Below are 24,546 nucleotides of genomic sequence, written 5' to 3'. Positions count from 1 at the left end.
GGTTATTAATTCGATCCCACTGGTAATTTCAAATTATTAATATTTATTTCTCTAATTTAAAAAATAAAGTAGATTAAAATTTTATATTTAAAATTAAATTAGTTTTTATACTCTATTAATCACAGTAGACAATATAGTGTTATTTTTTATACTTTATAGTTTTATAATTATTATATATTATGTGAATTGAAGTTGATGAGTTGTTAAACTGATACGTGACAGCTGGCGGATTTGGATCTCAAGCGAGCCGGAGCCGAAGGACATTATTAGAGCATAGTAATTTAAAGATATTAAAAAATGAGTCATAATTCCATTAAAACAAAGAGTTATGATTTTAAAAAATCACAAAATAAACCTTTGAAATTAAAAAAACATATATAAGAACCGGTTTATAAAAATTTTTATTTTTAAAATTAATACTAATATTATACCGAGTCCCTATTTATAATTTTTCTTTTTTTAAGGTTTTTTTTATCATGTTTCCTTATAATTTTGTTTTTAAAAATAAATAAAAATATTCAATAATAAATCTACATTTGTTAGAGACTAGAGAGGTATACGGTGGGGACGTAACGAACAAGAAAAGGTGAGGAAGAAAAGAAAGTAAGGAAAGACAAGGGAAATGAAAATGGAGGTGGACTGGAAAGGGAAGCAGCTGGTACAACCGCTTCCATCCACGTAACCGACGCTCTCACGTTTCTCAACGCTCTTCACTGCCCTCTCACTCTCTTCCTTTCTCTCAAAATAAATCCCCCTTCCATCTCTTCTTTCCTCTTCTGCTTCACCTCCACACCATCTCTCTTTATCTGCCTCGCTTCCCTTGTTCCATTATTGGATTTTTATCACTCTTGATTAGGGTTCCAGGTTGGTCTTTTCCTGATTTCCTTTTCGACATTGCTGTTCCTCTGTATTCAGATTTTTTTTTCTACTTCACTATAGTGTGTTTTCTGGATATTGCCGTTACCGCTGGGTGTCACTTTCTGGCGTTTCTATTTTCGATTTGGGTTCATAATTATGTTGCGCTTCCATGATCATGATGGTCCGGTGTAATAGATGTGGCGAGACTGTGCTTGGAGTCTGCATTTTACGTTTTTGAAAAAAATAAATGCTCTCCTGCTTGATTCCTCACGTGTGAGTCACCGAGTCATAGTTAAAAAGATAAACGTCCTGGTGTTGGTGATGCCTGCGAGCTTGGCTTGACTTCATGCGGCTTTTTCTTTCCCCTGTTCAGTTTAAATCGTTTTGAGACTTGTTATGTTTAAGCATTAGATACATGCTCTGAAGATTCTGGCTCTGTAATGAAGCTCCATTAAAATTATTTGATTATCTAACTCTGACCTTGGCCTTGACATGCTAGCTTCACCGGATTAATTTTCATCTTTATTGTCGACGAGCCATGACTACAGAGCTTCTGGAGATTGAACCTCATGAGCTTAAATTTTTCTGTAAGCACCTCCACGTCCATGCGATTTCTGTAATTTGTACACGAGTGTGGTATAGTATTTTTCATATAGATCACTGTTTCGCGTAGTGATGGTGACTTGCTCATATTCTTCATTCTTTGTAGTTGAATTGAAGAAACAGAGTTCATGCTTGGTTCAACTTGCAAACAAGTCGGATCAGTATGTTGCATTTAAGGTGTGGTACATATCAGTGTTTTGTTTTGTTATTTTTTTCCCGGTTAGTATCGGCATCTCTTTGTTAATTGCAGCAATATCTGCAATCTATGATCTTTTCTGGTATCTCTCTGCATAGTATGTATGATCAAAAGTAAATCATTTCTTAATTGTCAAGAAACATTTGTAAAATTTACAAGCACATCGGCAGGTGAAAACAACGTCACCCAAGAAGTATTGCGTGAGACCAAACATAGGCATTGTTAAGCCCAACTCAAGAAGCGATTTTACTGGTATTTGCCTATTATCCCTTCGTCCAATCTAACATCAATTTAACTCTCTTTTTTTCCCTTTAAATCATGCTTGCTTTCGAGATTTTACTGTGTATGGATGGACCGTTGCTCTGCATCTGTGCCTGTTACACATGGCACAGATAATAACTACAACAGCGCAAGCATGATTTGACTTTTTTTTTTTTTTGGTTACATGCAGTTACCATGCAAGCTCAGCGCTTAATGCCACCTGGTATGGAGTGCAAAGACAAGTTTTTGATTCAAAGCACGGTTGTCCCCTCCGGAACAACAGAAGATGATATTACATCTGACATGGTAACGTTATATCATTAATTTCTTCTATCCAAACCTTAGTCTCCGGGGTGTTATAGGTGGCAAGGATCAAGAGTTTAGTTATGTGTGTGTGTGTATCCTTTTCCTTCTTGTGTTTCTTGATTGATTAAAATTCTTTCTCCTTTGACAGTTTGCAAAAGTTGATGGGAAGCTTACTGAGGAGAAGAAACTAAGAGTTGTCCTAACCAGCCCACCTTCCTCCCCAGTATTGCTTCCAGTGAATGGAGACACGAAGCAGGATCCATCCAATGAAATTCATTTGCAAAGAGATAGGGTGTTGCCTAGTGGAGTTGAAAACATCCCTCCTCCTACGGTGAGCTATTCCCCTGTCAGAACTCTATCACCTTGTCGCTTAAGCTGTGTGTTTCAAACCTTAATCTCCCTTCCCTAGCAGTTTCTGGAAATTCAATGGACACAGTAACGTTTTGCGCTTGTCAGTTTTCTGATAGCTACCTTATACATGGATAGATCTTTTTACCCCGGGTTTTTCAATTAGGTTAACCTGATAGCAAAGAAGAATTTTGTGCACCCTTGCATGAAATCAAAGTCTCACTCTGTCTGTATTCCTTTGTACCAGGATGCTGAGGATGTCAAGGGTTTTGAAACAGCCCAGGATATGGGGCAGGACAGAGCAATCAAGAATAACGTCTCAGGACAAGCTGAGAATGTAGATGATATAGAAGCGAAAGATGCTCTGCAGCTGAATTTAGCCAAGGATTCTGAGGAATTGAAGTCAAGACTAAATTTAATGGATTCAAAGCTAAGAGAGGTCAGAGCTTCTAAGTTTTGATTAAATTGGTTAAAATCATGGTTTGGAAACCTTTATGTTAAGTTCTTTAGCCCATATGTTGCAGCCAGTTAATATAATTCTATCACAATGGCTGGTGATTGGAATGTCACTGTTCTTTATGATTTTCTTAGCAGGTCGTCCAGTTATTGGATCTGTTTCCTTGGTTTGCAATCAACTGATGGTTGTAAATCTTTGCAGGCTGAACTTGTCATCAAGAAGCTCGATGAAGAGAGAAGAGTGAGTACCCAAGAAAAAGATATGCTTAAACATGAATTGGTAGGTTATTCTTCATTTAATATTCGTCACTGTCAAGACTACATGAATTCTGCTTTTCGTATTCTTTAGCTTCTTGTGCAAGCTGAATAGAAACTGTAGAGTTAAGACGATATAAAAAGCAGAGAGCTTGTAGTTCTTTGTTAGAGGTCTTGGTTTGCATCTCTTTTTGCAGCTTAGTTTTTCATTTTTATTTTTAGCCAAGTTTTTCAAGGGAGAAACTAAAAGATGTGGCTTTTATGGTTTTACCTAAGCATCAACATTTTCTCATAAAGGACTTTTAGTGAAAGGAAGAAAAATATAATCCTTCCATTGAGAACATATAGTAGGTGGTGTTGTGATTGTCTGATTGGCAGTGCAGAGTAAATGTTTTGATACATCAACTTCCTATGTTTAATATTAAGCTCATTAAATGTTTCTCCTGATACTATTGATTGTTAGATACATAATGACCCTATTACATCCCTGATTGAAGCTATAATATTCATTATAGCTGCTGTGCAACCATTTGATTCTGGTTTGTTTGACCTTTCTAGGAGGTGTTGAAGAGGAGAATCAATGCCAAAAATGTTCAGTTGGGCTTTCCGTTACTGTATGTTTGCATGGTCGCTCTTATCAGTGTGGCAGTCGGATACTATATTCATCCATAAGAGAGAGAGCTCTCTGCGTGCTTACAAAAATTCTAAAAAGTCATTGTTGTCTTTTACTGTTATAGAGAGGATGATTCATTGTGTATTATGGCGGTACTAGTGGGGGAAATGTTAATATGTGGGATTGGAACCTTTTGTGAAAGACATGTAAAGTGAACAGTGTGTGTGTGTGTGTGTGTGTGTGTAAATGAACTTCGCCGTTCAATGGGAAGCATAATAAGCAGCCATCTGGTATTTTTATCTAAATTTATGGGTTGTTTTAAAACGTTTTTATAGACACGGCGGCTTACCTCAAAATCATGAAAAACAGAAAGCAAAATCATTTTTAATTATGATCTTGGAAACTTGTAGTCTTGTACCGATTTTATATTTTTAAAATTTAAAGTATTGCAATCATGGATTTCATTTAATAGCTATAACAAGAAACCGGGGGAAGTCAGGATTTAATTGAATTCCATAGTATAAAATTGCATAAAATGTATTTAATTAGAATTCCATGCCTCTAGCCAATCCTTTCCCTCTTGATCACTGGCAAGAAGGTAGCAAAGAAAGGTCTTGATTTAATCCCTTAGAATTATATGGTCATATTTATTGTTTTCTTGAAATTTAAATATAATCATATAATGCTGAATAAAACAGTTAAAATAACTTGGCAGACAGTTATATTTACTTTACATATGTCCCCACTGCGGGAAAACTTATACTGAAATGTTCAGTCAGGCCGAAACGAAAAGGAAAAGCTCTAGAAACGAGAAAGTTGTGCCCTGAAAGCAACGGGGATGGATAATATGGAACGTGAATGTAAAAGCAACCCTTTCATCAATCATCTGTATACGCTTACAAAATTTTGCCTTAGAGGAATCAAGTTAAAAACTTGCAGGCAAGCAACCCACTCTAATTGTTAGCAAAAATCAGTAAAGTAAAAGCAAAGGTCAAAAAACCCAGTCCAATAAAATAATGTCCACACTCCTTTCTTGAAATGTCCATGTTTTCCTTTCTCCATATTTTTCTTTCCCTTTTCATATCAACTGAGGTAATTTTTCTTCTCTTTTTCTTTTTTCTTTTTAAAGGAAAAAGGTATTAAACAAAACTGCACACCGAAAACCAGTTCTCCACACAACAATCTTGTACCTTACTTAGAAGAGCCTCGAAGGAACTCAATTTATTGCCATTGGTGAACACTCTGCTCAAGGGGTGAGCCAGGAACAAAGGGCACAAAACCCCGCCCACCGAAAACAGGTCGCATGACAGCATCATCAAACTTTCGCCAATAATGGTGGACGCCCCTAGTAGGTAAGCTCAGTAGCAAGCGCAATCTGCTAGGGCGATGGCCATTGTGTGTGCCACCATTACCCTCTGATTCCTGGCCATTCTCGAGAAGTGGCACCACGAACGATTTGGGAGTACCCGGTGGGGACGGTATGATACTCTTATGTTTTGAAATAGGAAGCAGTAGCCTCACAAGTGGCTTGGTCATCAACCCAAACACCTGCACATGTCAACGTTGTCAATTGATGTTTGTCTTCCACATTCCAATAAATGATTGGGAATCTTGACTAGAAATTCATATCAAAATTAATACGCCTCTTCCGAATTCATTTGGTAAAATATGGGGGACAATCAACGCCACTAAATCATCCCTGGACCCAGGAGGAGGCAGGCGCCAGTCCCACTTCCCGTGACAAAAGCTTAAATCATATTTGCTTCAAATACTACTGATGTAAAATCAAATGTATGAGACGATCGAGGTACATTAGAAAATGATCACAGCGTATCTTACCACAGTGCTGAATAGTATAACTATGATGGTACTGGTGATCATGATGGCATTCTCACGCAATTTAGTATAGCCTGACCGGGTGAACTGCGTGTGAAAAATGGAGCTCATTACTACCTAATATTCTGCCATGATCTCTAGAACTAAGTCAGAATCGCAGCCCAGAGAGGTGAAATGAGAAGGGAAGTGTTTGGTTCTTCACCTGATTATAGGCAAGTGCCATAGAAACTGCTCCACGCATGAGACCGGCCCACCAGATCGTCACCTGCAAAACAAGGATCCTTGGAGGATTGTAATTACATCAATTGATTACGATATCCCGTCCTTATAGATGGAAACAGGAAAGCTCATACTTGTTGCTTTATCTCGATTTTCCCAGATTGCGACTTCTTAGGCAAGTTGGCTAAGAACGACAGAGGGAAAACAAATGCTGCTCTTCCCACTAGGATGAGTGCCAATAGCAATGAACTGATCCCGATTGATTTTCCAGGGCTAAGGAAATGATGGAGAAGTTAATTCCATATTTATCTACGTTGTACTAAACGAAGTTAATTCAATGCAGTCGATGTTCATTCAGAAAACTTCTAACCTTTGACGGGCAAACCTCCACTTCTCTATATCCAGTGCATCCATCCCAACGTAGAGGAAGATAAAGATCTCGGCAATGAGAGACAAAGTCGCAAAAGCATGTCTGAAAAAGGCAAAATGAAAATTAAAAAAATAAGAGTTTTGACTGCAATCTTCTTTAACAAATGAGTCTGAACATGAACTCCTTTCTTCAGCTATTTGAGAAGAAAAAATTAGGAAGTCGGAGATTTGACATACTTAGTTGTAACTCTTGAACTTTCAGTCACATTATGCCACGTGTAGTGAGACATGACAATGCCGCAGAAGAACACTGTCAGAATGGCACTTAAATTGAATAGCTGCCAAGAAGAAAAAAATTGGTGAATATAGGCACTATGTTACTACAAGAAGCATGGAGGAATCTCAGTTTACTACAAAGAAATGACCATAACCAGAGATTAAGTCTTACTTCCGCTAGCATATATGAAAGGTAGGCCATGAGTATCATGAGGGCAACCTCACGGTCCGTAGAATGCCTGAATTTGAGAGGGAAGAATTAGAGAATTATCAGCGTGATTCATCGAAACCAACAAATTTGCATTAGACAGATTCCAAAATCATTAATCATATCACAGAATGACTTCTACTATTTCATTGCAGCGTCTTTCTTATTTGGTTAATTCAATTGCTTGCTCAATACTCTAGCTGCTAAACATATGTTCTCCTTTTGAAACTAGCAGGAATTGAATTCTCCCCTATTGAACTAATGGCAATCAGTGACAAAATCAGTTCGCTCTGGCTTTACCAACCTGCCAAAATAAAGCTTTTTTATGATGAATGCGCTAAGCAATCCAGCCTGAAACGTTAAAACAAAATCTGAGAAAACCAATTAAGCGCTGTGAAGTAGATAAAAGAAGAGACTTACCAAGACTCCCAGCACAGTGCTTGCTGTAAATAAGTAGAAAAAATTTCCAATTAAGTGGAAACCAGTAATCAAGTCGATGTGAGAAAGGTCAAAGTTCTGGATTGCTTTCAAGAGCACTACAGATGTCGCATCATTTACGACCCCTTCCCCAAAAACCAGGCTGTACAATAAAGGTGTCTCGTCCTGATTAAGCACCTGAGACATTGGATTTGAATATCATGTGAGGAACTATTCTGTATAACTAAGAATAAAGGAACTTTGGAGTTTCACATTAAAAAGAATTTATACCTGCAGTGTGCAAACAGAATCTGTTGCTGAAAATATTGCTCCAATTGCTGTATTAAAGAGACTCGGGTAAGTAAAAAATAGAAGTTAAAGAAAGGTGACCAAAGTCGAAGCCTTGTAAGAAAACATTCGTACAGAAGGAAGTTCATTCGACCATACCCAGATAATCTCCGAGCTTCAGGGATCCAATATCCAATTTTGGGAAAAAGTGTATAGCCCCTGAGTCAAAACAAATAAGTGAGATTAATAGTGATCTAAAAAGAAAATTGCACGATGCAAAATTTTTCCCTGTGGCCTTAACAAATGACAGGGTCGACGTAAGATGGGAATTAAAGCTCCGAGAAAGAAGTACTCCTTTGAAAATTTGTAGATAATAACAGGAAAGTTTGCTTTCTTTTGGCACAGATTCTCGGTACTTAAATTACCTAGCGATATGATGCCAAAAGATATTAAAGTGCCAACTGCACCAAAAAGCATGATTGTCATAAAATTGCGAAAAAATTGCTTCTTCTTCACCTGAAACCTGTTGAACATCAGAAGAAAAGAACAGTATTTGCTATCAGCTATGAGACTGTCAAATCTATTTAAAATGAAAACTCTTATGAGTTGCGGAGATGTAACTACATGTAATTACTCTGCAAATCGCGTACTGTATATAGGTTAGAGCGGACTCAACTACTTTCTTCGAAATAATAAATTGCCTAGTTTTGTTCTGATAGGAAAACAAAAACAAGAAGAAAAAGGCTCTAGCTGAAAGGAATATCAAGTAAGAGCAAACAACTCACCCGGCATTGAAAATGATAGGCGGCAGAAGGTAAATAAAGAAAAGATCTTCACTGAAAACTAATATATGGGAGCTTTTTCCTCCAGTCGTAAGCAGGATAAAAATCCCAGTGCAGAGACCCTGCAATCGGCCCACGCAGAAAGATTATATCTAACTCACGAAAATTAAATTCATCGTCATCGTAATGCATTTAGAAAAGCTGGAGAGCTTGTGTGCAGTAATGAACTCACAATAACGAGAGCAGTGATGGATTCGTTAATCCATCGGTTCTCCTCCAGCAAATGACCGATTACGATGCAAGCACAAAGAAGTGCCACGAATAGGTTCATTGAGACCACTGAAGCATGATCAGATGTCATCATTGTCGTTAATTTCGTGATCAATGCTTCGACAGCCATATTAATAGTAGCCAAGTCCCACAGAGTCAAGAAGAAGAAATCAGAATTCGACTTCTTTTATAGTGAAGTTCCACCTCAAGCTTCAATACAGCACTCACATGCTTGCAGCATTCTCGTCCCGGTTCTTCAGCCAAATCTGCCAGATTAGCCAATGTTGAAAAATAAATAAATATTCGTGTTCTCAGCTTTCCCTGCTAGGCTGCTGGGAAAACGACGTGCAAATGTCTCCCAGCGCTATCACATGTGAGCTCGGGACCACAAATATTGAATTCGATCTACTCATCACCTTCCCAAATTGAAGAATAAAACCATGTGATCTATAATCCATTCTGATTTTTTGATAAGCAGAATTATTGATCACGTTCACAAAATAGAAGTGAGCAAAAGCATTTTTCCATTATCTTCTTGGAATTTTCCCACATTTTCTCACCTAGCAAACGCATTCTGGTAGTGAGGTGATTTACACACTCATCATCACGGGCTAAGTATGCATGCACTGAAGTCTGAACTATAATAAGAAGAAAACAAAATCTCCTAAAAATGATTACCACTTGAAGTTTTCAGATTCAAATGAATCTTCCAACACAAATTGGGCAGCCAAGAGGAAAAAACTCGAGTATCTTAGAGAGAGAGAGAGTGATTTACCGCTGAGAGTGAGACTTGAGAGGGACAGCGATAGAGCGCGGGGAAGATGCGAAAAGAACGGCCGGGAATGACGCTATTATATACGGATTCATTGAGAGTAATTTCTTTTTGGGGGGGGGGGGGCACACACACACAGAGAGAATTGACTTTGACCGTTGATCAGGAGTTCCAGCCGGGGGCCATAAAATTCAACGGTGAGATGAGATGGTACTGTGGTTGTGAATGTAGGCAATACTTGCGTTTTCTTTTCCATTGGATACCCAATGGAGGCAGATGAGTTTTGGGGAACGAAACAGGGTCATCCCTCATTATTGTGTCGTCCAACCTTTCTTTTCTTTCCTTTTTAATTTAAATTCACACCGTTATTTCTTTTCTATTAATTTTAATTTTTTTACTAGAAATAGTATATCAATTTTTATTTCCTCTGATTTATTTTCCTCTGATTGACATATGTGTTTTAAAATTTTTTAATATGTAGAATAATTTTATTTATAATTTTTCCATAAAAACAATTGAATATTATGAGCAATTATCATGGTTTTTACTTTTAGCAGTGGTAGTTTTGTAAAGTATTATATCAAGCCAACTTTCATTGAACTAACATTTTAAGTTATATAGCAAACAGAATATATCAGCGCGAACATGCGGACCGTAATAACATACAGAACAAAAAATTTACTCCTATATATGTACACATAAATTTAAGAAGTGTTTTGTTGGCAAAAAGAGCAGAGAAATTAGGAAGTGTACTTTTAATTATTAAAAAGAAAACATTATAACTGTGGATGAATCATATCGCAAGCTTCGTCCCAAGGTTAGTGTCTTCATTTAGGTTGAATACACTATTTAGGCCTTATTTAAATTAGTATTTGAAATCTTAAACCTCATATTTAAATACACTATTTACACCTCATATTCTATAAATAAGTTATTTATAAATCATTTTAAACCCGCCAGTCGTTTGGGTCGCGGAAGGTGCAGTCACATAATGGCATAAGGTAGGAGTGATATTATGAAAAATGAGGAGGAGACCTTTTCTTCCAACATGAGCACGTGCGGACAGTCGCTGCAACCTCCACGTTGCAATACCGTGCTCAATATTTTCCCCACAATTTATCTCTTTCCAAACTTTTAACAATTAATTGTTTAAACAATATTTTTTAGGGTTACACCCACTTCCTTATATTTTTAACAAGTTTTTCTTTTATTCTTTATATTATACTTTCATTGTTTTTTTATCCATACTTTTTTACTAGACACATATACAGTATTATCTTATTAAAGGCACCTATTTAAGATACTGTCGGATACTTAATATAAATATATTTCTGATGGGAATTGAAAATTTAGTTCTTTCATATACTTATGTCATGGAAAACATTAGTTTTTATAATTTGATAAGAACTTGGATATAAGCTTAGCAATATTAATTCTATTAATACATCTAATACACTTTTTATATATCTATAGGTGTTATATTGGATTTGAATCATCTATGAGGTTAAAGCCAAAATTCTTTGAAAATATGTGTCCCGAAACATGACTGATAAAAGAGGAGGGGATTAATATTTATAAGAATTATTTCCCAACTCAAAAAAGCAAGGCCTTTGTAGGAAGTGTTGTATGTAAATTAAGGTAGACTAAATTAAATTAATATGGCTGCTTTTGTAATATTCCTCCAATCCTTAATATAAGACCCATTTAACTAATTTGATTAGATTAAGAAAATTAGGTAAGTTAGTTAATTATAAAAAATGTGACATGTTTTTCCTAAAACACCATAATCATCTTTTTAATACCTCCATTTCCTTCTTTTACTTGATTATGATTGATGGAGTATCTATAGGGATAATTTAGAGAAAATTGATAAATGTGAAAAATAAGTCTTAAATTTAGGACTAAAACCAACTCAGTAATTAAGTCCTATATTAAAATCAAAGGATTATTTTTGTGGAGGCACATACCGGGTAATGATCACGAGGGCTCAGTTGGACTCAGAATTCCAACTCCCACAACACACAAACATCCTTCTTTTTTATTGTCTCATATTTCAACGCAACCTCCAACATTGATTAATCTCTCTTTCAATTTTACCATTTTTCTTTTAAATTTTAAAGAGTGGTTCGTTAGTGTTTTTTCTTAGCAAAGTTTGAAATATGGGGTTAGTCAAAAAAGAGAAAACTGAGTGCGTATTGTTAATACGCGGGAAGGGGGGGCATGAAGAACCAAGGGATCATGATGTCCAGCGTGCGAGGGATCAGGGGCATCATTAGGGTTTGTGGAATCATCCCTAATCCACTGACACGTGTTCTGGGACCCACATGGCACTTCATGAATTACGGCATCAATTGACAAGTGTCCACTAAAGTCAGTGGGGCCATCATCCCCTAAACACAGGTAATCATCTCTGTTCGACTCACCCGTGGGCGTCGGATGCATCATGTCTTCCTCTTTCTGTGTTTTATTTGGAGGCTTGGTCTCTCTTAATTATGCTGCCGCTTCCTGGTTTACGTTAATAATTTTTTAATAAAAGGATTAGATTTAATTTAAGTGCGATTTTTTTTTTTTCCCAACGCAAAAGAAAAGTGAAGTCATTCTAACATTTCACATTCATGCTCTTGAGATTATTGTGCTGTCTTCCTCACTTTTGATGTTGCAGATTTTTTAAGTGTTTTTTCCCTTAAAGTGAATGTCTGATTGTAGTTTGGATCTAGTAGCGGCCCAGCTTATGAAGTTATGGGTCAAGTGAGGTCCATTACGCCCAAAACTACTGTTCCTGGGTTTTATTCTCTCCCAACCCATTCCTCTTAACCTCATGGACGCCAAGCAATGCAATCTTTAGGTGAAGACCAAAACTCAAGGACCCACCTGAATTGAAGCCTCAGAACTAAAGTCAATATTGACTTATAGTTTGTGGTCCAAAAGATTTAACTTTCTACCTGAAATAAAACTACAAATATTTGTTGATCAAGCAAAAAAAAAATTGTAATAATAATAATTTTGAAACATGTAACATACTAAAATTATAATTATAATATGTTTTTTTAAAAAAAGTGAATTTATTTTTGAAATATAAAATGTGTATACTTAAATTAGCAGCATATTCATATTAATTAATGACCGTGGAAAGTATAGGGATAGAAGTGCAATATCCGTGATGTGTGAGCGGAGAGATTTGAAAAGAGAGAAGAGGAAATAAGAAAAGATGAAGATGATGAAGTCGTGAACTTGGGCGGTAAAGTAAAGGGGAAGAGCGTTGGTGGCTCCTGTGAGTTGCATTAATTTAAAAGAGGCGAACTTGTGACTTCCATTACCTTTTGGGAGCTTCTCTGATCATCTTCTCCTCTCATTCCACACCTCTAAACTATATAACTCGTATCTTTCCATCTGTCTATCTCTATCCAATCCTTTTTGGCTTCTTCTTGTGATATATTATATAATCATCTTCTCAAATCAATACACTCTTTTTTCTTCCGCATAGATCTGCATTTCTGCATGTGAGGTACGTACCCCACCTTTCCTCCTTCTCTCTTCTACACTTCTCCTTCTGACCCCACCATCCCTCTTCCTTGTCTCCTTCCATTTCCTGATCAGTTCTCATCCATCCCTCTTGTTATTCACTCTCCATCTTTGTCCTTTCATCATTATCCCATCAAGTTTTTTTACCGACCTGCGTGTGTGTGTTTTAACCCTGGATTCATTTTGAACTTCATGAGTTTTTAAAAATATTGTACATAAATCTTCAAAAGATTCACCTGGCAAGGAGTTCGACTTGTCCAGAGCGTCACCGCGTTTGTTAATTTATTTGTTTTTGTCAGGTGGAGGGGCCCAAGAAGACTTTTTTTTTTCTCTTACTGGGATCTGTCGTAACTGAAGTGAGAGCTAGCAGCTAGGGTTTCTTCCGATTAAAGTCATCTCCTTATATATAAAATGGAGAAAGATCACGACAACTATCATTCGGTACACACATAACATAGCTCTCTCTCTTTTCGGTTTCGTTTTGCAGGATTCGAGGTTTGCATATATGTGTCGTCAGATCTTTTCACAGTGTTAAGTCAAATGTTGTTTTGCTCCAATCTTGTTGAATCACCACTGCAGGCTCCTTCTTTCCCCCAAAGCTTTAACGCTCTGCCGCTGGACAACTCCCAGTCTCAGTATCATCACAATCTCATGAAGTTTCGGATCGGAGAAGCTTCCGGAGAAACCAGCCACATGAATAATAGTGGCATGGTCGATTATATGCTCCACAACAACAACAATCCTCCTTCTCAACAACAACCGCCTTGTGGGTTTTATGGTGCGCCCGCTGGTTCTACTTTTGATAAGCTGAGTTTCGCAGATGTGATGCAGTTTGCAGATTTCGGACCCAAGTTGTCCTTAAACCAGACCAAGAATTGTGCCGAAGGAGAAGAAGATCAGTCTGGGATGGACCCAGTTTTCTTCCTCAAGTTCCCTGTGTTAAATGACAAGTCGTTAATGGAGGATCAGAATCTGATGGGGACTGGTGCAGGAGAAAACGTAGCAGAAGAAGGAGTGAGAGATCAGGATGAAGTAGAAGCTCGAGGTGTCTCTGATAGTAATAATAATAAGTCGGTGCACCAACTTGGGTTTGTAGGGGAAGACATGGAGAAGAATCATAGTAACCCTACAAGCACAGTGCAAGAGAACAACAACAATACTAATAAGAGCAAGAGAAAGAGACCCAGAACCATCAAAACCAGTCAGGAGGTAGAAAGCCAGCGTATGACTCACATCGCCGTCGAAAGAAACCGTCGGAAGCAAATGAACGAGCATCTTCGCGTCCTCAGATCCCTCATGCCAGGTTCTTACGTCCAAAGGGTTCGTACCTAATTACATATCTCATAACCTTTCTTTCTTCTTCGATCTCGTCATCGTAATTAAAGGGTTTTAATTTGGTACAGGGGGATCAAGCTTCTATAATAGGAGGAGCCATAGAGTTTGTGAGGGAATTAGAGCAGCTTCTTCAGTGCCTGGAGTCACAGAAGAGAAGGAGGTTACTGGGAGAAGCTTCAAGGCAAGCTGGGGATTCTTCTCTTGCAGTACAGGCGCAGCAACAACAACAAGCTCCCTTTTTTCCACCTTTGGGAGCTTTGCCAAATGATCAGATGAAGCTTGTTGAGTTTGAGAGTGGGCTCAGGGAAGAAACAGCAGAGAACAAGTCGTGTCTGGCTGATGTGGAAGTGAAGCTTTTAGGGTTTGATGCGATGATCAAGATCCTATCAAGAAGAAGACCAGGCCAGTTGATTAAGACCATTGCTGCACTCGAAGATTTGCAGCTTATTATCCTCCACACCAATATCACCACTATTGAACAAACTGTTCTTTATTCTTTCAATGTCAAGGTATGCAAGCTAATTGAAGATATGTATAAAAAGAAATGTTTTGTTCTGAAATTTTAATAACTAATTTGTGTAAATTAATAATGGCTGGGCATGGGCAGGTTGCAGGCGATTCAAGGTTCACAGCGGAAGACATAGCCAGCTCTGTGCAACAGATATTCAGTTTCATTCACGAGAACACTGGAATGTAATATTATTATCATTATATTGTTATTATTACTTTGTTACCTATGCCAATTATATATGACATCTATAGATGATTTGGGTTCATTCATATTCATCGATCTCTCCCAAAATTACAGCACAATATACATACGATGAATAAAAAACCTACGCAAAAAATTGGAGAGAATAATTAATATATGGTAAAACTTCCCATTATTTAGGGACGTGTCTTCCTCTATCAATTTCAAACTTATGAGTAGATCACGGGTAATTTTGCCGGTGCTTCTAAAAAATTCCCATCTTATTACGGTCAGTGAACTATCGGAAGACACAAATGAGGAATTAAAGAAAGCTACACAATTTTTTTCATCAATAAATCTTCATGTGCATATATATGATCTATTAAAAACTAATCAAATTGTATGTGCAAAGGGGATATCCGCCATCTTTTAGAGAACAATTATCTTCCCTCAAAGTTCTAGCTAAGACTCATGATTAATTAGGATATTTAGTATAAATAACTAACTTAACAAATTTTTTTAATCTAGTCACGTTAATCAACTAATTCTTATATTATAGATTAATAGCGGTGGGAAATGTGGCAGAGAGTCATGATAAGGACAGGTTATTGAATTCTGGAGTGTGGTTGAAGTGCAGAGGAGATGACCACGATGATTGATGAGTTGGAAAGTCAACGGTCCCTAACCATGTTGGTTTCTGTGTCGTTGACCTGTCAGAAATGATTACTTGGTTGGAGATATTAGGCTAATTCAACTCTCAGAGACAGCCAGTGCTTTGTAGGGTCTCTCAATTATAAATTGGAAGCGAGCGGATACTTCTTATTTCTATGCTCGACTCCATATAATTTGTGTGTGTGTGTTTGACTTTCTCAGTTTCATCAATTCTAATCTTGTTTTTTCCTCTGACTTCTCTCCATTTTTGTCCTTCTCGTTCACCCACGAACAAGAGTTGACCATTGTGGGGTTTCTTATTAGCTATTGTCCTTCTCTCTGGTGACCACACCTCCAAGTCTCCGGCTCAAGTACGTCCTAATATGACTGAGACCCACCTTTTTAAATCCTTCATTGCATATTAATTAACTGCAAATTCTTCACACACATATCATACTTGCGTTGGCAAAGCCACACACACAAATTACCAAATCAATAATAAGTATCTTTTGGTAGACATAAATTATCTAAGAGGTTCTATGACCTCACAATTGTTTTGGAGTTTAGGATATGTCTTATTCATAAATAACATGATTAATAAAACTTAGAATAAAAAATAAAATGGTGATATTAATTATAAGCAAAAAGCTTATGAAAAAGAATGTTCAAACAGAGTCAGACCGCCGTCAAAATTTAGATATGAAAAATAAAATTTTGTCAAAATTCAAAGGCACAGAATGGTATCCAACGTCGTAACAAAATATACTCACTTTCACGATTGAAACTTCCTAAATTTCTTCAAGCAGCCCTTTTGGAGTTTTTTTTTTTTTTTTGGGGAAGGGGGGGTAGATTCTTGAAGAAGGTTCTTTAATGTACATATTTTCATTATATTACTCTGACTTGATGGAGGCATGAGCTCATTTCTAGTCAACAATGATACGCCTAAAATGCGATTTGGAGCGTCCAAAGCATGTTCGAATTTAAATTAGACAAAAATATAATTACAAAATCATCACACGTGACAATCACCTCCGAACTTCAGATGAAGTCAAAAATTGTTTCTAGGACTTCTTCCAATACAATACCAGTGCACAACGACTAGGATAAAGGAAAAATTATTTCGCAATTTTACTCGATATAATTTTCAAGATATTAGCAACACATTGTTTCTTTGGGCATCATCCTTGTTGGCTAATAGTCACATCTCTTTGGGCACCATCCTTCCTGGCTGATAGTTACATTCCTTGTCTTTTGCAGCCAACCAGTGGGCCCCAACTAAATACACGCAAGACTCGAGAAAAATTCCTTACTATCATCCGTTAAGTTAACCATAAACAAGACTGTACATAAACCCTCCAATGTTTTTTATAATTTTTTTATATTGATTGATACTCTTTTAAGGTACAGACTTTCATGCATACAAACTTAAAATAAGCAGCCTGTTCACATATTACTGAATACATTTCAATTTTCAAAAGCCATCAAGCATGTTCGCATAAGCATCCCAAACAAGAACAAATTCGCACATATACGATAGCGGTGGACAGAACATGCATCGAATGAAATGGAATTCACTTCATACGTACATTACTGCAGATTGCCAGTTATAAAATATAAAGGAGATAAACGCGCTGATTTTCCAGCAGAAAAGCATAACTAGCAGTGCTACTACTCTACAAACAGAATTGGAGACCAGTAATTGAATTAATTTTTTGAAGAACGTAGGGGGCACAATTAAACACATTAAAATCCTACACACTGGCCGCTTCCCGCTCCTATCTTCCCCTGTATCTCTTCCAAAATAAATAGTAACAATAATAAGAACCAGTTCATAGATCAATTGCATACTGGAGCCCGAGACATCCATAACAGTGCTTTAAAAACAAAAGTCCCCATGCCCAGGATCCCAAACTTTGTGTCAACATCGAGAAGCAGTAACGATTTTGATCTATTCGAGACTGCTCTCCACTGCAATGCCAAATTGCTATGCACTGTGAAGGTCCTTTGCTTAATCTGGACACCAACCTCATGAGGTGTACTCAAATGGCTGGGGAGGTTGGGGTTCTTCGTCCACTGCCATGGCTGATGCAGAACTCTGCTGTGCTGCTGCTGATCCACCTGCAGCTGAGGTGGTAGTAGAGGAGGGTGAGTCGGTCAGAGCAAGCACCTCAGGCTCAGTAGGCCGCAGGTCTTTAAGAAGGACAAACCCTGAGGGTGCCAACTTAACTGGAACGTATCTGCTGTCTTGCAAAAATTTAATAAATTTCTCCTGAGCAGGAATCACCCTAGCAGGGTTGGTTAGAATCTCAAAAGAAGGCTCAGGCTCTGACTTCTTTCTCGGTGGGCTATCAGCCTTATCAACCTTAAAGGACGGAGGAGAACACTTTAAATTGGCATTAATCATATCACCTATTTCTTCAGTCGGTCACTAAGAAATAGTCATTAGATATATCTAAAAGCAACCAGAAAAGAACACATATCAAGCCTGACTACAGTCCAATTACAAGAAAACTGTAATCAGCTAGTGCAGCTTCTTTGCAGATCAATATTTTACAAATCACCTACAAATCTACAATCTACAAATCAAACTAAAAACCGTATATCTAAAACCGTAGCCCCCCCCCCCCCAAAAAAAATATAATATATATATATATGGGTGTGTGTCTAGATGTAAAACTGCCTTAAATTATTCTGTCAAGAAAACTTAATGCACGAGAGAACAAGCCCAAAATAGAAGGTAGGATGGGGTTAAGAATAATCCACATCATCCTGCAGCCAAAACAACGGTGGAGAAAACAAACAAGCTGTAGCCTACTCCAATTGGCTGCACAAACAAACATGACTGCAAGCAACAAGTAGACAACTTTAACCCACCACCTTTGATCCTCTACATTCCACCAACTAGATTATGCACCCTCACAAAAATCCAATGTGTGCGCTTTCATTCAATGATAAAATAATAAAAAGTGGATTACCTGCATGGATTCTCCATCCTTCTCATTGGAAGACTTTCCTTTCCCTGTACCCGAAGCAACTGAGGATGAATCAGTCCCAGACGATTTCTCAGCATTGGCCTTCTGATCTTCAGCTTTCTTAGCCCTAGCTTTGGCCTTAGCTGATGTTGACAAAACAGCAGTGGGAAGTTTCACAGCAGATGTTGTGGTGGGTACAGTAGTAGGCTTAGGGTATTCAAACAATGAAGGCTTTGCATGTGATAAGAACTCAAACTTTGGAGCCTTCAGGTCATAGTTCAGACCAATAAAAGCCGTGGGTGAAAATGACAAACTTATGAAATAAATAAGAGGGTACCAATACCAAAACTGACTAAAAACTGCAAGACCAACTACCGCAGTAACTTTATCATGTTTTGTCTTGGAAAGCAATCTTATGGTCACATTTCTTCCACCAGCATCAAGAATCCCAGAGGCCAAAATTGCTCCCATCTTGCTCATGGTATCCTCATGCTTATCCAGAATTATTTTCTCTAATTGTCGCCTAAAATAGCATTAAGTCAGTAAACCATCAGACATCCAAAAACTTGTTTCCTCACCGTGAAAAAAGTCAGGAACAGGTTACCTGAATGTCCCAACACGAGCATCACTAGCTTCACTGATCTGGACCATGACCATAGCCATTGCTATAAGGGCACCTTGACGAACAAAATCAACGACATCCGATGTCAAAGGCTCCAGTAGAGATATGGCCTCACTAAGACCAGTACCAGCACAGGAAATGCCCACAGCAAGTGCGGCACCATATCTAACATGGGGATTGTAAGACTCTGATAAAAGAGAAACAATTCGAGGAGTCTGCAAATACAAGACATTGTGACATCTCAGCACAGCCACCCAAGCAAAAATAGAACATGAATATGATGGCAGAGAAAGGACACACACAGTCCAAGATAAACAAATGATTATTAAAATGAGGAGTTCTGGGCATGGCCAAAACTCAAAACGAGATTCCAAGCAAGAAAAATATAAATAGGAACAGCACCAACCTGCTCTGGGTCAGAGTACAAGACAAATCCTAATGCTAGAACTGCAGTCCTTCTGACATCATCGCTCACATCAGACACAGCAAAGTGTAGCAGCTGTCGAATGGCCTTGTTGTTTGCTGTTCCACTGTATGCCAGGGCAAGTGCGTACATACCACCATAACGCAATATTGGATCTTGGTCTCGAGTCATCTGCTCAATCAAGGTGTCTGCTTCTTCTTCTCTTCCATATACTGTGAGAGCTATCCCCAGTGCCAAACCCCTGGAATATTAAATACACATATAAACATCCAGCGAAAGAGAAGTGTTGGTTTAGCACCATGTCAACAGAAATCCATTTACCTAATGATCTTTTCATGCTGCGTCTCATGTGCATAGGCAAGCATCTCACTTGCCTTCTCACTGGCTGTTCCAACCATGAGCAACCCCATGCTTATACCAGCTGCCTCGCCAGCTACAGCACTATCAGTGTAGAGAACACTTTTGATGTCATCATATATATCCTCATCAGCAGTTCCTAGAGCTGCAAGCCCAAGACCTAAACATGCACCATGCTGAATAACCTGCACCATGACCAAATTGTGAAGTATAATACTGCAATATGATTCTTCAGGAAATAATCATCAAAATTAAAGAGCACCTCAACAGTAGTAGTGCGCAGGCTATCACGAAGAAATTGTTTGATGCCCTCTCCATGGTTTGCATGAATTAAACCAAGAGCATAGAGAGCACCTCCTTCAGAGTATGGACTACCACCGCCACCTGATCCACCCTGAGGCAAGTAAGGTGCCATCAACGATCTTCCCTGCTGCAAGTGGCCTCTGTGAATAACACCCAGACCAGCGGTTGCACTAAATTTGGCCCAGTTAGTAGCTCTGCTCAACCAGTCCTGACATTTTCAAGGCCACAAAATCTTAACAATTGAAAATAATCAAGCTTTAAGGGAGGGAAAACAACAAGAAGGAAAACACAACTCACCAAATTTTCTCTCAGGAAAGTGTCTACAGTTGTCCCCGCATGCATGATTGCATTAGCATATATAGTTGCACTGTGGCAGACACTATTTCTCATCTCCACAGACTGCTTAATTGTTTTCAGGATAAGGAGATCAGATCTGAATGCAAAACACAGCCAAGACAGCATAAGAACCAACAAAGCAGATGAAAGATACCATAAACAACAAACGATCACAATGTGCAAAACTATGACCCTTACTTGTTGTGACTATACAGAAACTGCAGGGTCAATTGTATTGAAGTCTCTCCTGACAAAATTCCCTTTATTTTGTTTAGCCTCTCAGCATAGATAGTTTCACTTGGATCCTCAGGCACATTCACATTAGAAGTAGAATCATCATCTGCCATTTGAACATCATCTGGTCCACTAGCACTAGCATCTGGGGCTGGGTCACTGGCTTTTGGCTGCGCAGACTCTGGAGGTGGGGATTTTGGGGGGGAAAGGCGATCTCTAACATTTAGAAGAAAAGCCTGGTGCTCATTCTCTACCAAATCAAAGGCTATTTGAAATGCCAGAAGGGCATCATCCTTATTTTCAGAACGTAAAAGCTTTTCTAATATGCTTGCGACGCCCTCTGGTTCATCCAAGAACATCAGACACTGACAGATACTAAGATAATCAGGAGATGGCAGCTTTTGAAATACTTTGACAAGCAGGCGAAGAACCTGAAAAAGGAGATCAATGCCTCACATTTTGCAGAGTACAAGTCACACCACAAAATCACAACGTATAAGACTAGAATACAAGTAGTAGATCTTCAATGCCATTACCTCCTGTCTGTATTCTCTAAGATTCACAAAGGAATGAGAGACGTAAATGCAATATGACAAAGTGCCATGTACATTGTCACTTTTTGTAATTGCTTCCTCCAGTTTATCTAATCTCCTACATTCAATGGCAGTTCCCATAGCTTGCTGGTACTTTCCATCCATGATACACCTAAACAAGGGAAAAGAAATAGGTAGAAGGAAAAGTGAGAATTATGGAAATCATTAACACGTGAACAGTCATATTTTACATACTTATCCAACATTCTCTCCACAATAGCTTCCAATCTAGGGTCCACCTTCACAGAGTTGTCACTTGACTCTGCTGCCTGAGACTTTAGGCTAGCATATTCATCTATGGCTTTAGCTGAACAGAAAGAAAATAAACAACACTGCATGAGTATTAATCATGTATCAAAGGGAATTCAAATTTTTTTCATATTAACGTTACTGTTTTCAGTATAGCAAACCAAATGAATTCAAGGACATGACCCTGCCATCTCATAGTGGTCAAAGTGATGCCCGTATCAAGCTTTAGATGCTAAGAATTATCACATAGCAATATAGATTTTACACATCAAAATTGACATACTGAACTAGACCATAGGTCTTACCAAGAAGAGTATGCACATAGTCAGAATCCTCCGAAACATCAAAGAGAGAACCAGCTCCAAGGGCATAAGATAATGAGTCATTAAGTTCACCCAAGTAATAAAAGACCTGAAGATCAAGGAGTAAATTAAAATTAGCCCACAAATGACAAACTACTGCACTGATTTCCATATATTAGACTAAAACTGTATGGGTGAAAGAACATAGATAATGTGACAAAGTGACTAAAGAAAGTGAAAAAACAAACAGATTCCTGGAAACTCAAGTATCATGATGAATGAATTATTCTCCATATATCCACGCTTGGTTCCTTAGTTCCGGAAAAAAATAAAATCCCCAAGGTATTAAACGAAAACATTCTAATTAACAAAACTTGAACTCCCTAGATATGCCAGTTCACCTTTGATACCAGAAGTGCAGCAAGTTGCCTTTGATGTTGATCAAACCCCTCATCCTCATACAAACTCTCTCTGTGTTCAGAAAAAGAAAAAGAAAGATACATATAATCATAAAGGCCATACACATCAGAAGTCAGAACATAGCAAGTTAAATCATAAGGACTTCCATAATCCAATCCAAGCATATGCACATAAAATGGAAGCAACTTGAATTACTGATGGAGAATGCAGTTATCCATGTAGTAGCATATTAAAGTTTGCTTTAAACTGTGATTTGGCAAGCTGAATGAACCGAAGTGGAGCTAAGTAGTAGTAGGTCCCTAAATGTAATATCTGATTCTGCGTCTAGAGATACAAAACTTTCTAGAATCCAACCACAGTTTCATGTTCACCGTCAATGCAAATAAGCACTAATCAGCAGACATATCAACAATTCAAACTTATTTAATCAGGAATCCCAGAAAATCAAGAGAAAGATCATGAGAATAATAACAGCAAAATAATTACTAAAACTCACTTATCCTAATTAGGTCTAAACTGGATTAAACTTAATCTAACAGGGCTTAGGCAGTAGGCCCACCACGTCTTCCAACAATCTCAAACATCCCAAACCTACAACCCAGAAGAGTTGGAGATTAATGAAATCTCCCCTAATATATAAACTGCCAAACATGTATGTTTCCGAGCAATCAAATCAAGTAACCAACACCCCAACCCTACACTCATTCTTGACCTGTCTACCAAGTTTACAGAGCCCCTCGTGTGCAATTTATAGGCTTGTTTGTGCCATGTAAACAGAAGATTTTGAGCAATCCTATGGCTATTAGAGATGCTTTTGACAGAATTTTGCAAGTATGGTCCATGGCCTATCATTATTTGGAGGAAAGAATTATACGGGCATAATTCTCCAGAAAGCTACTCTAACCATTAAAGTGAGCAGTCAAGGACAAAATACAAGCATAATCCAATGTGAGACCATATTACCAAAATTCCTATCCCATAAACTATCAAGAACTTAGTGATATTAGTTCATGCAATCACAATTCTCTAGATGAATTGATATCTTAGAAAGAAAATTTCAATCAACAGTATACCAGAGAAAAACATCTAGATAGACCACTTAGGAGCTACTTTAAAGATCAAAAACAGAATGACAGAAATCCAAATGACGTTCTTGAAATAGTACAGCAATTCAAACAATATTTGCTACAATTAAGTGTTGAGCATTATGAGCGTTGGGGATAAGGAGAATTTCCGTTCAAACGGGCTTCATGTTCTTCACGTTATATTGGGACTTATTTAATTATTTAATCTTACTGTCCATGCTCATTTAATAATTTAGCATATGCAAGAAGAGTGAAGTATCTATAGGATTAAGACTTCAATTCTTACAAAACAAAGTAAGTCTATATTTATCTGTTTAATCTTTCCTCTCTGGTCCTTTTTCTATCTAATGAACGCCTCACATGGTCCCACAAAGATTCAATTATATATTAGACCCTTAATCTCAACACCCAAAGGTTACAATTGTTAACAAATTTCCTGAATTTCCTTATTCTCCATCAGAACATTCTTGCTGAGACTTTATCTTCTCGTGCTAATTAGGTTCTCACATAAAAAGCCTCAATTTTATACTTAGCTGATTTGTGTCATTAACATCTAACTGTTTTCAACCTAGTAAGCGTTTGAGTTGATAACATGTTTCATCGAATATGCAGTCAATCAATTGGCACAGGAAACTTCATTCATGCATCATCAATAACCAAAAAAAAAAAAAACATATTGACGCCCAAACAAACACGCATTGGGAGGAGAAAGAGAATGCGTACATGACGGGGACACTGGTGGAGATCTCAGGCCAGAAGTTGTCAACCAAGTTGTTGAGGTTAGAGAGAGCGTGAAGCTTGAGCATAGGATGGGACTCGTTCAGCATCGCCAGCAAGCCACCAGCGGAGCTCACAATTGTGGTCGCCATGATATGCGCGAGGGACAGGAAGGAGAACTCAAAAGGATTTGGATCTTTAAACAGAAATCCAAAAGATTAGGGTTAGGGTTTAGAAGAGGAAGATTCGAAACCCTATCAGAGCGAGTTCCAAAAGGAGACGACTTTCAGCAACAAAGAGGAAGAAGGAGAGTGAGTTTGTAAAGCGAGGGACTGGACTGCAAATTCGAAATATCTATTGCTTGCATCTAATGGATTTCTGGATCTACCATACCAAGGCA

General features: G+C 37.9%; 4 protein-coding genes across 8 annotated transcripts; 2 read left to right on the top strand and 2 right to left on the bottom strand.

The window, feature by feature from the left end:
• Positions 1–826: 826 nt before the first annotated feature.
• Positions 827–17,989, top strand: LOC114718611 (vesicle-associated protein 2-2). 2 transcript variants are annotated; one of them, XR_003737832.1, is made up of 10 exons: positions 827–864; positions 1,358–1,445; positions 1,568–1,638; positions 1,828–1,909; positions 2,109–2,224; positions 2,373–2,555; positions 2,820–3,011; positions 3,231–3,308; positions 3,842–4,116; positions 17,979–17,989. XR_003737832.1 is itself a non-coding variant. In XM_028903982.1 (9 exons), exons 2-9 carry the CDS (start codon positions 1,397–1,399, stop codon positions 3,953–3,955), a joined length of 885 nt encoding a protein of 294 aa, XP_028759815.1. In that variant the 5' UTR covers positions 827–864; positions 1,358–1,396; the 3' UTR covers positions 3,956–4,201. The 2 variants fall into 2 exon arrangements, 1 of the variants encoding a protein (XP_028759815.1); XM_028903982.1 differs by lacking the exon at positions 17,979–17,989 and having other exon boundaries at positions 3,842–4,201.
• Positions 4,747–9,388, bottom strand: LOC114718608 (sodium/hydrogen exchanger 2). 2 transcript variants are annotated; one of them, XM_028903977.1, is made up of 15 exons: positions 9,337–9,388; positions 8,524–8,827; positions 8,295–8,413; positions 7,935–8,032; positions 7,669–7,728; positions 7,513–7,559; positions 7,225–7,419; positions 7,109–7,155; positions 6,769–6,835; positions 6,558–6,658; positions 6,322–6,423; positions 6,086–6,224; positions 5,935–5,997; positions 5,736–5,819; positions 4,747–5,444 (listed from the first exon to the last, which is right to left on the bottom strand). In XM_028903977.1, the coding sequence occupies exons 2-15, from the start codon at positions 8,689–8,691 to the stop codon at positions 5,118–5,120; spliced, it is 1,617 nt and encodes a 538-aa protein (XP_028759810.1). In that variant the 5' UTR covers positions 8,692–8,827; positions 9,337–9,388; the 3' UTR covers positions 4,747–5,117. The 2 variants fall into 2 exon arrangements, with proteins under 2 accessions (XP_028759810.1, XP_028759811.1); XM_028903978.1 differs by lacking the exon at positions 9,337–9,388 and adding an exon at positions 9,122–9,141.
• Positions 12,788–14,970, top strand: LOC114718609 (transcription factor FAMA). 3 transcript variants are annotated; one of them, XM_028903981.1, is made up of 5 exons: positions 12,788–12,838; positions 13,155–13,296; positions 13,435–14,175; positions 14,259–14,699; positions 14,798–14,970. In XM_028903981.1, exons 2-5 carry the CDS (start codon positions 13,267–13,269, stop codon positions 14,885–14,887), a joined length of 1,302 nt encoding a protein of 433 aa, XP_028759814.1. In that variant the 5' UTR covers positions 12,788–12,838; positions 13,155–13,266; the 3' UTR covers positions 14,888–14,970. The 3 variants fall into 3 exon arrangements, with proteins under 3 accessions (XP_028759814.1, XP_028759813.1, XP_028759812.1); XM_028903980.1 differs by lacking the exon at positions 12,788–12,838 and having other exon boundaries at positions 12,862–13,296; XM_028903979.1 differs by lacking the exons at positions 12,788–12,838; positions 13,155–13,296 and having other exon boundaries at positions 13,319–14,175.
• LOC114718607 (26S proteasome non-ATPase regulatory subunit 1 homolog A) lies at positions 17,093–24,546 on the bottom strand. The gene is made up of 13 exons (XM_028903976.1): positions 24,153–24,546; positions 22,326–22,395; positions 21,928–22,033; positions 21,569–21,680; positions 21,317–21,485; positions 20,745–21,211; positions 20,508–20,643; positions 20,170–20,418; positions 19,872–20,092; positions 19,533–19,791; positions 19,109–19,341; positions 18,508–19,027; positions 17,093–17,894 (listed from the first exon to the last, which is right to left on the bottom strand). The coding sequence occupies exons 1-13, from the start codon at positions 24,296–24,298 to the stop codon at positions 17,559–17,561; spliced, it is 3,024 nt and encodes a 1,007-aa protein (XP_028759809.1). The 5' UTR covers positions 24,299–24,546; the 3' UTR covers positions 17,093–17,558.

This window comes from Neltuma alba, unplaced genomic scaffold, assembly GCF_004799145.2.
Source record: "Neltuma alba isolate B1F8T4 unplaced genomic scaffold, ASM479914v2 tig00011854_pilon, whole genome shotgun sequence".
Classification (NCBI taxonomy): Eukaryota; Viridiplantae; Streptophyta; class Magnoliopsida; order Fabales; family Fabaceae; genus Neltuma; species Neltuma alba.
This window is presented reverse-complemented; position numbering and strand designations above follow the sequence as displayed.

Coding starts and splice junctions, on each gene's coding strand:
- LOC114718611 (XM_028903982.1), top strand. CDS start 1,397: ATGACTACAGAGCTTCTGGAGATTGAACCTCATGAGCTTAAATTTTTC. Junction 1,446..1,567: donor TCATGAGCTTAAATTTTTCT/GTAAGCACCTCC, acceptor CATTCTTTGTAG/TTGAATTGAAGAAACAGAGT. Junction 1,910..2,108: donor CTCAAGAAGCGATTTTACTG/GTATTTGCCTAT, acceptor GGTTACATGCAG/TTACCATGCAAGCTCAGCGC.
- LOC114718608 (XM_028903977.1), bottom strand. CDS start 8,691: ATGGCTGTCGAAGCATTGATCACGAAATTAACGACAATGATGACATCT. Junction 7,420..7,512: donor ATTCTGTTTGCACACTGCAG/GTATAAATTCTT, acceptor CCAATGTCTCAG/GTGCTTAATCAGGACGAGAC. Junction 6,836..7,108: donor AAAAAGCTTTATTTTGGCAG/GTTGGTAAAGCC, acceptor TCTCAAATTCAG/GCATTCTACGGACCGTGAGG.
- LOC114718609 (XM_028903979.1), top strand. CDS start 13,396: ATGTTGTTTTGCTCCAATCTTGTTGAATCACCACTGCAGGCTCCTTCT. Junction 14,176..14,258: donor CAGGTTCTTACGTCCAAAGG/GTTCGTACCTAA, acceptor AATTTGGTACAG/GGGGATCAAGCTTCTATAAT. Junction 14,700..14,797: donor TTTATTCTTTCAATGTCAAG/GTATGCAAGCTA, acceptor GGGCATGGGCAG/GTTGCAGGCGATTCAAGGTT.
- LOC114718607 (XM_028903976.1), bottom strand. CDS start 24,298: ATGGCGACCACAATTGTGAGCTCCGCTGGTGGCTTGCTGGCGATGCTG. Junction 21,212..21,316: donor TTAGAGAATACAGACAGGAG/GTAATGGCATTG, acceptor CTCCTTTTTCAG/GTTCTTCGCCTGCTTGTCAA. Junction 20,419..20,507: donor CTTTCCTGAGAGAAAATTTG/GTGAGTTGTGTT, acceptor TGAAAATGTCAG/GACTGGTTGAGCAGAGCTAC.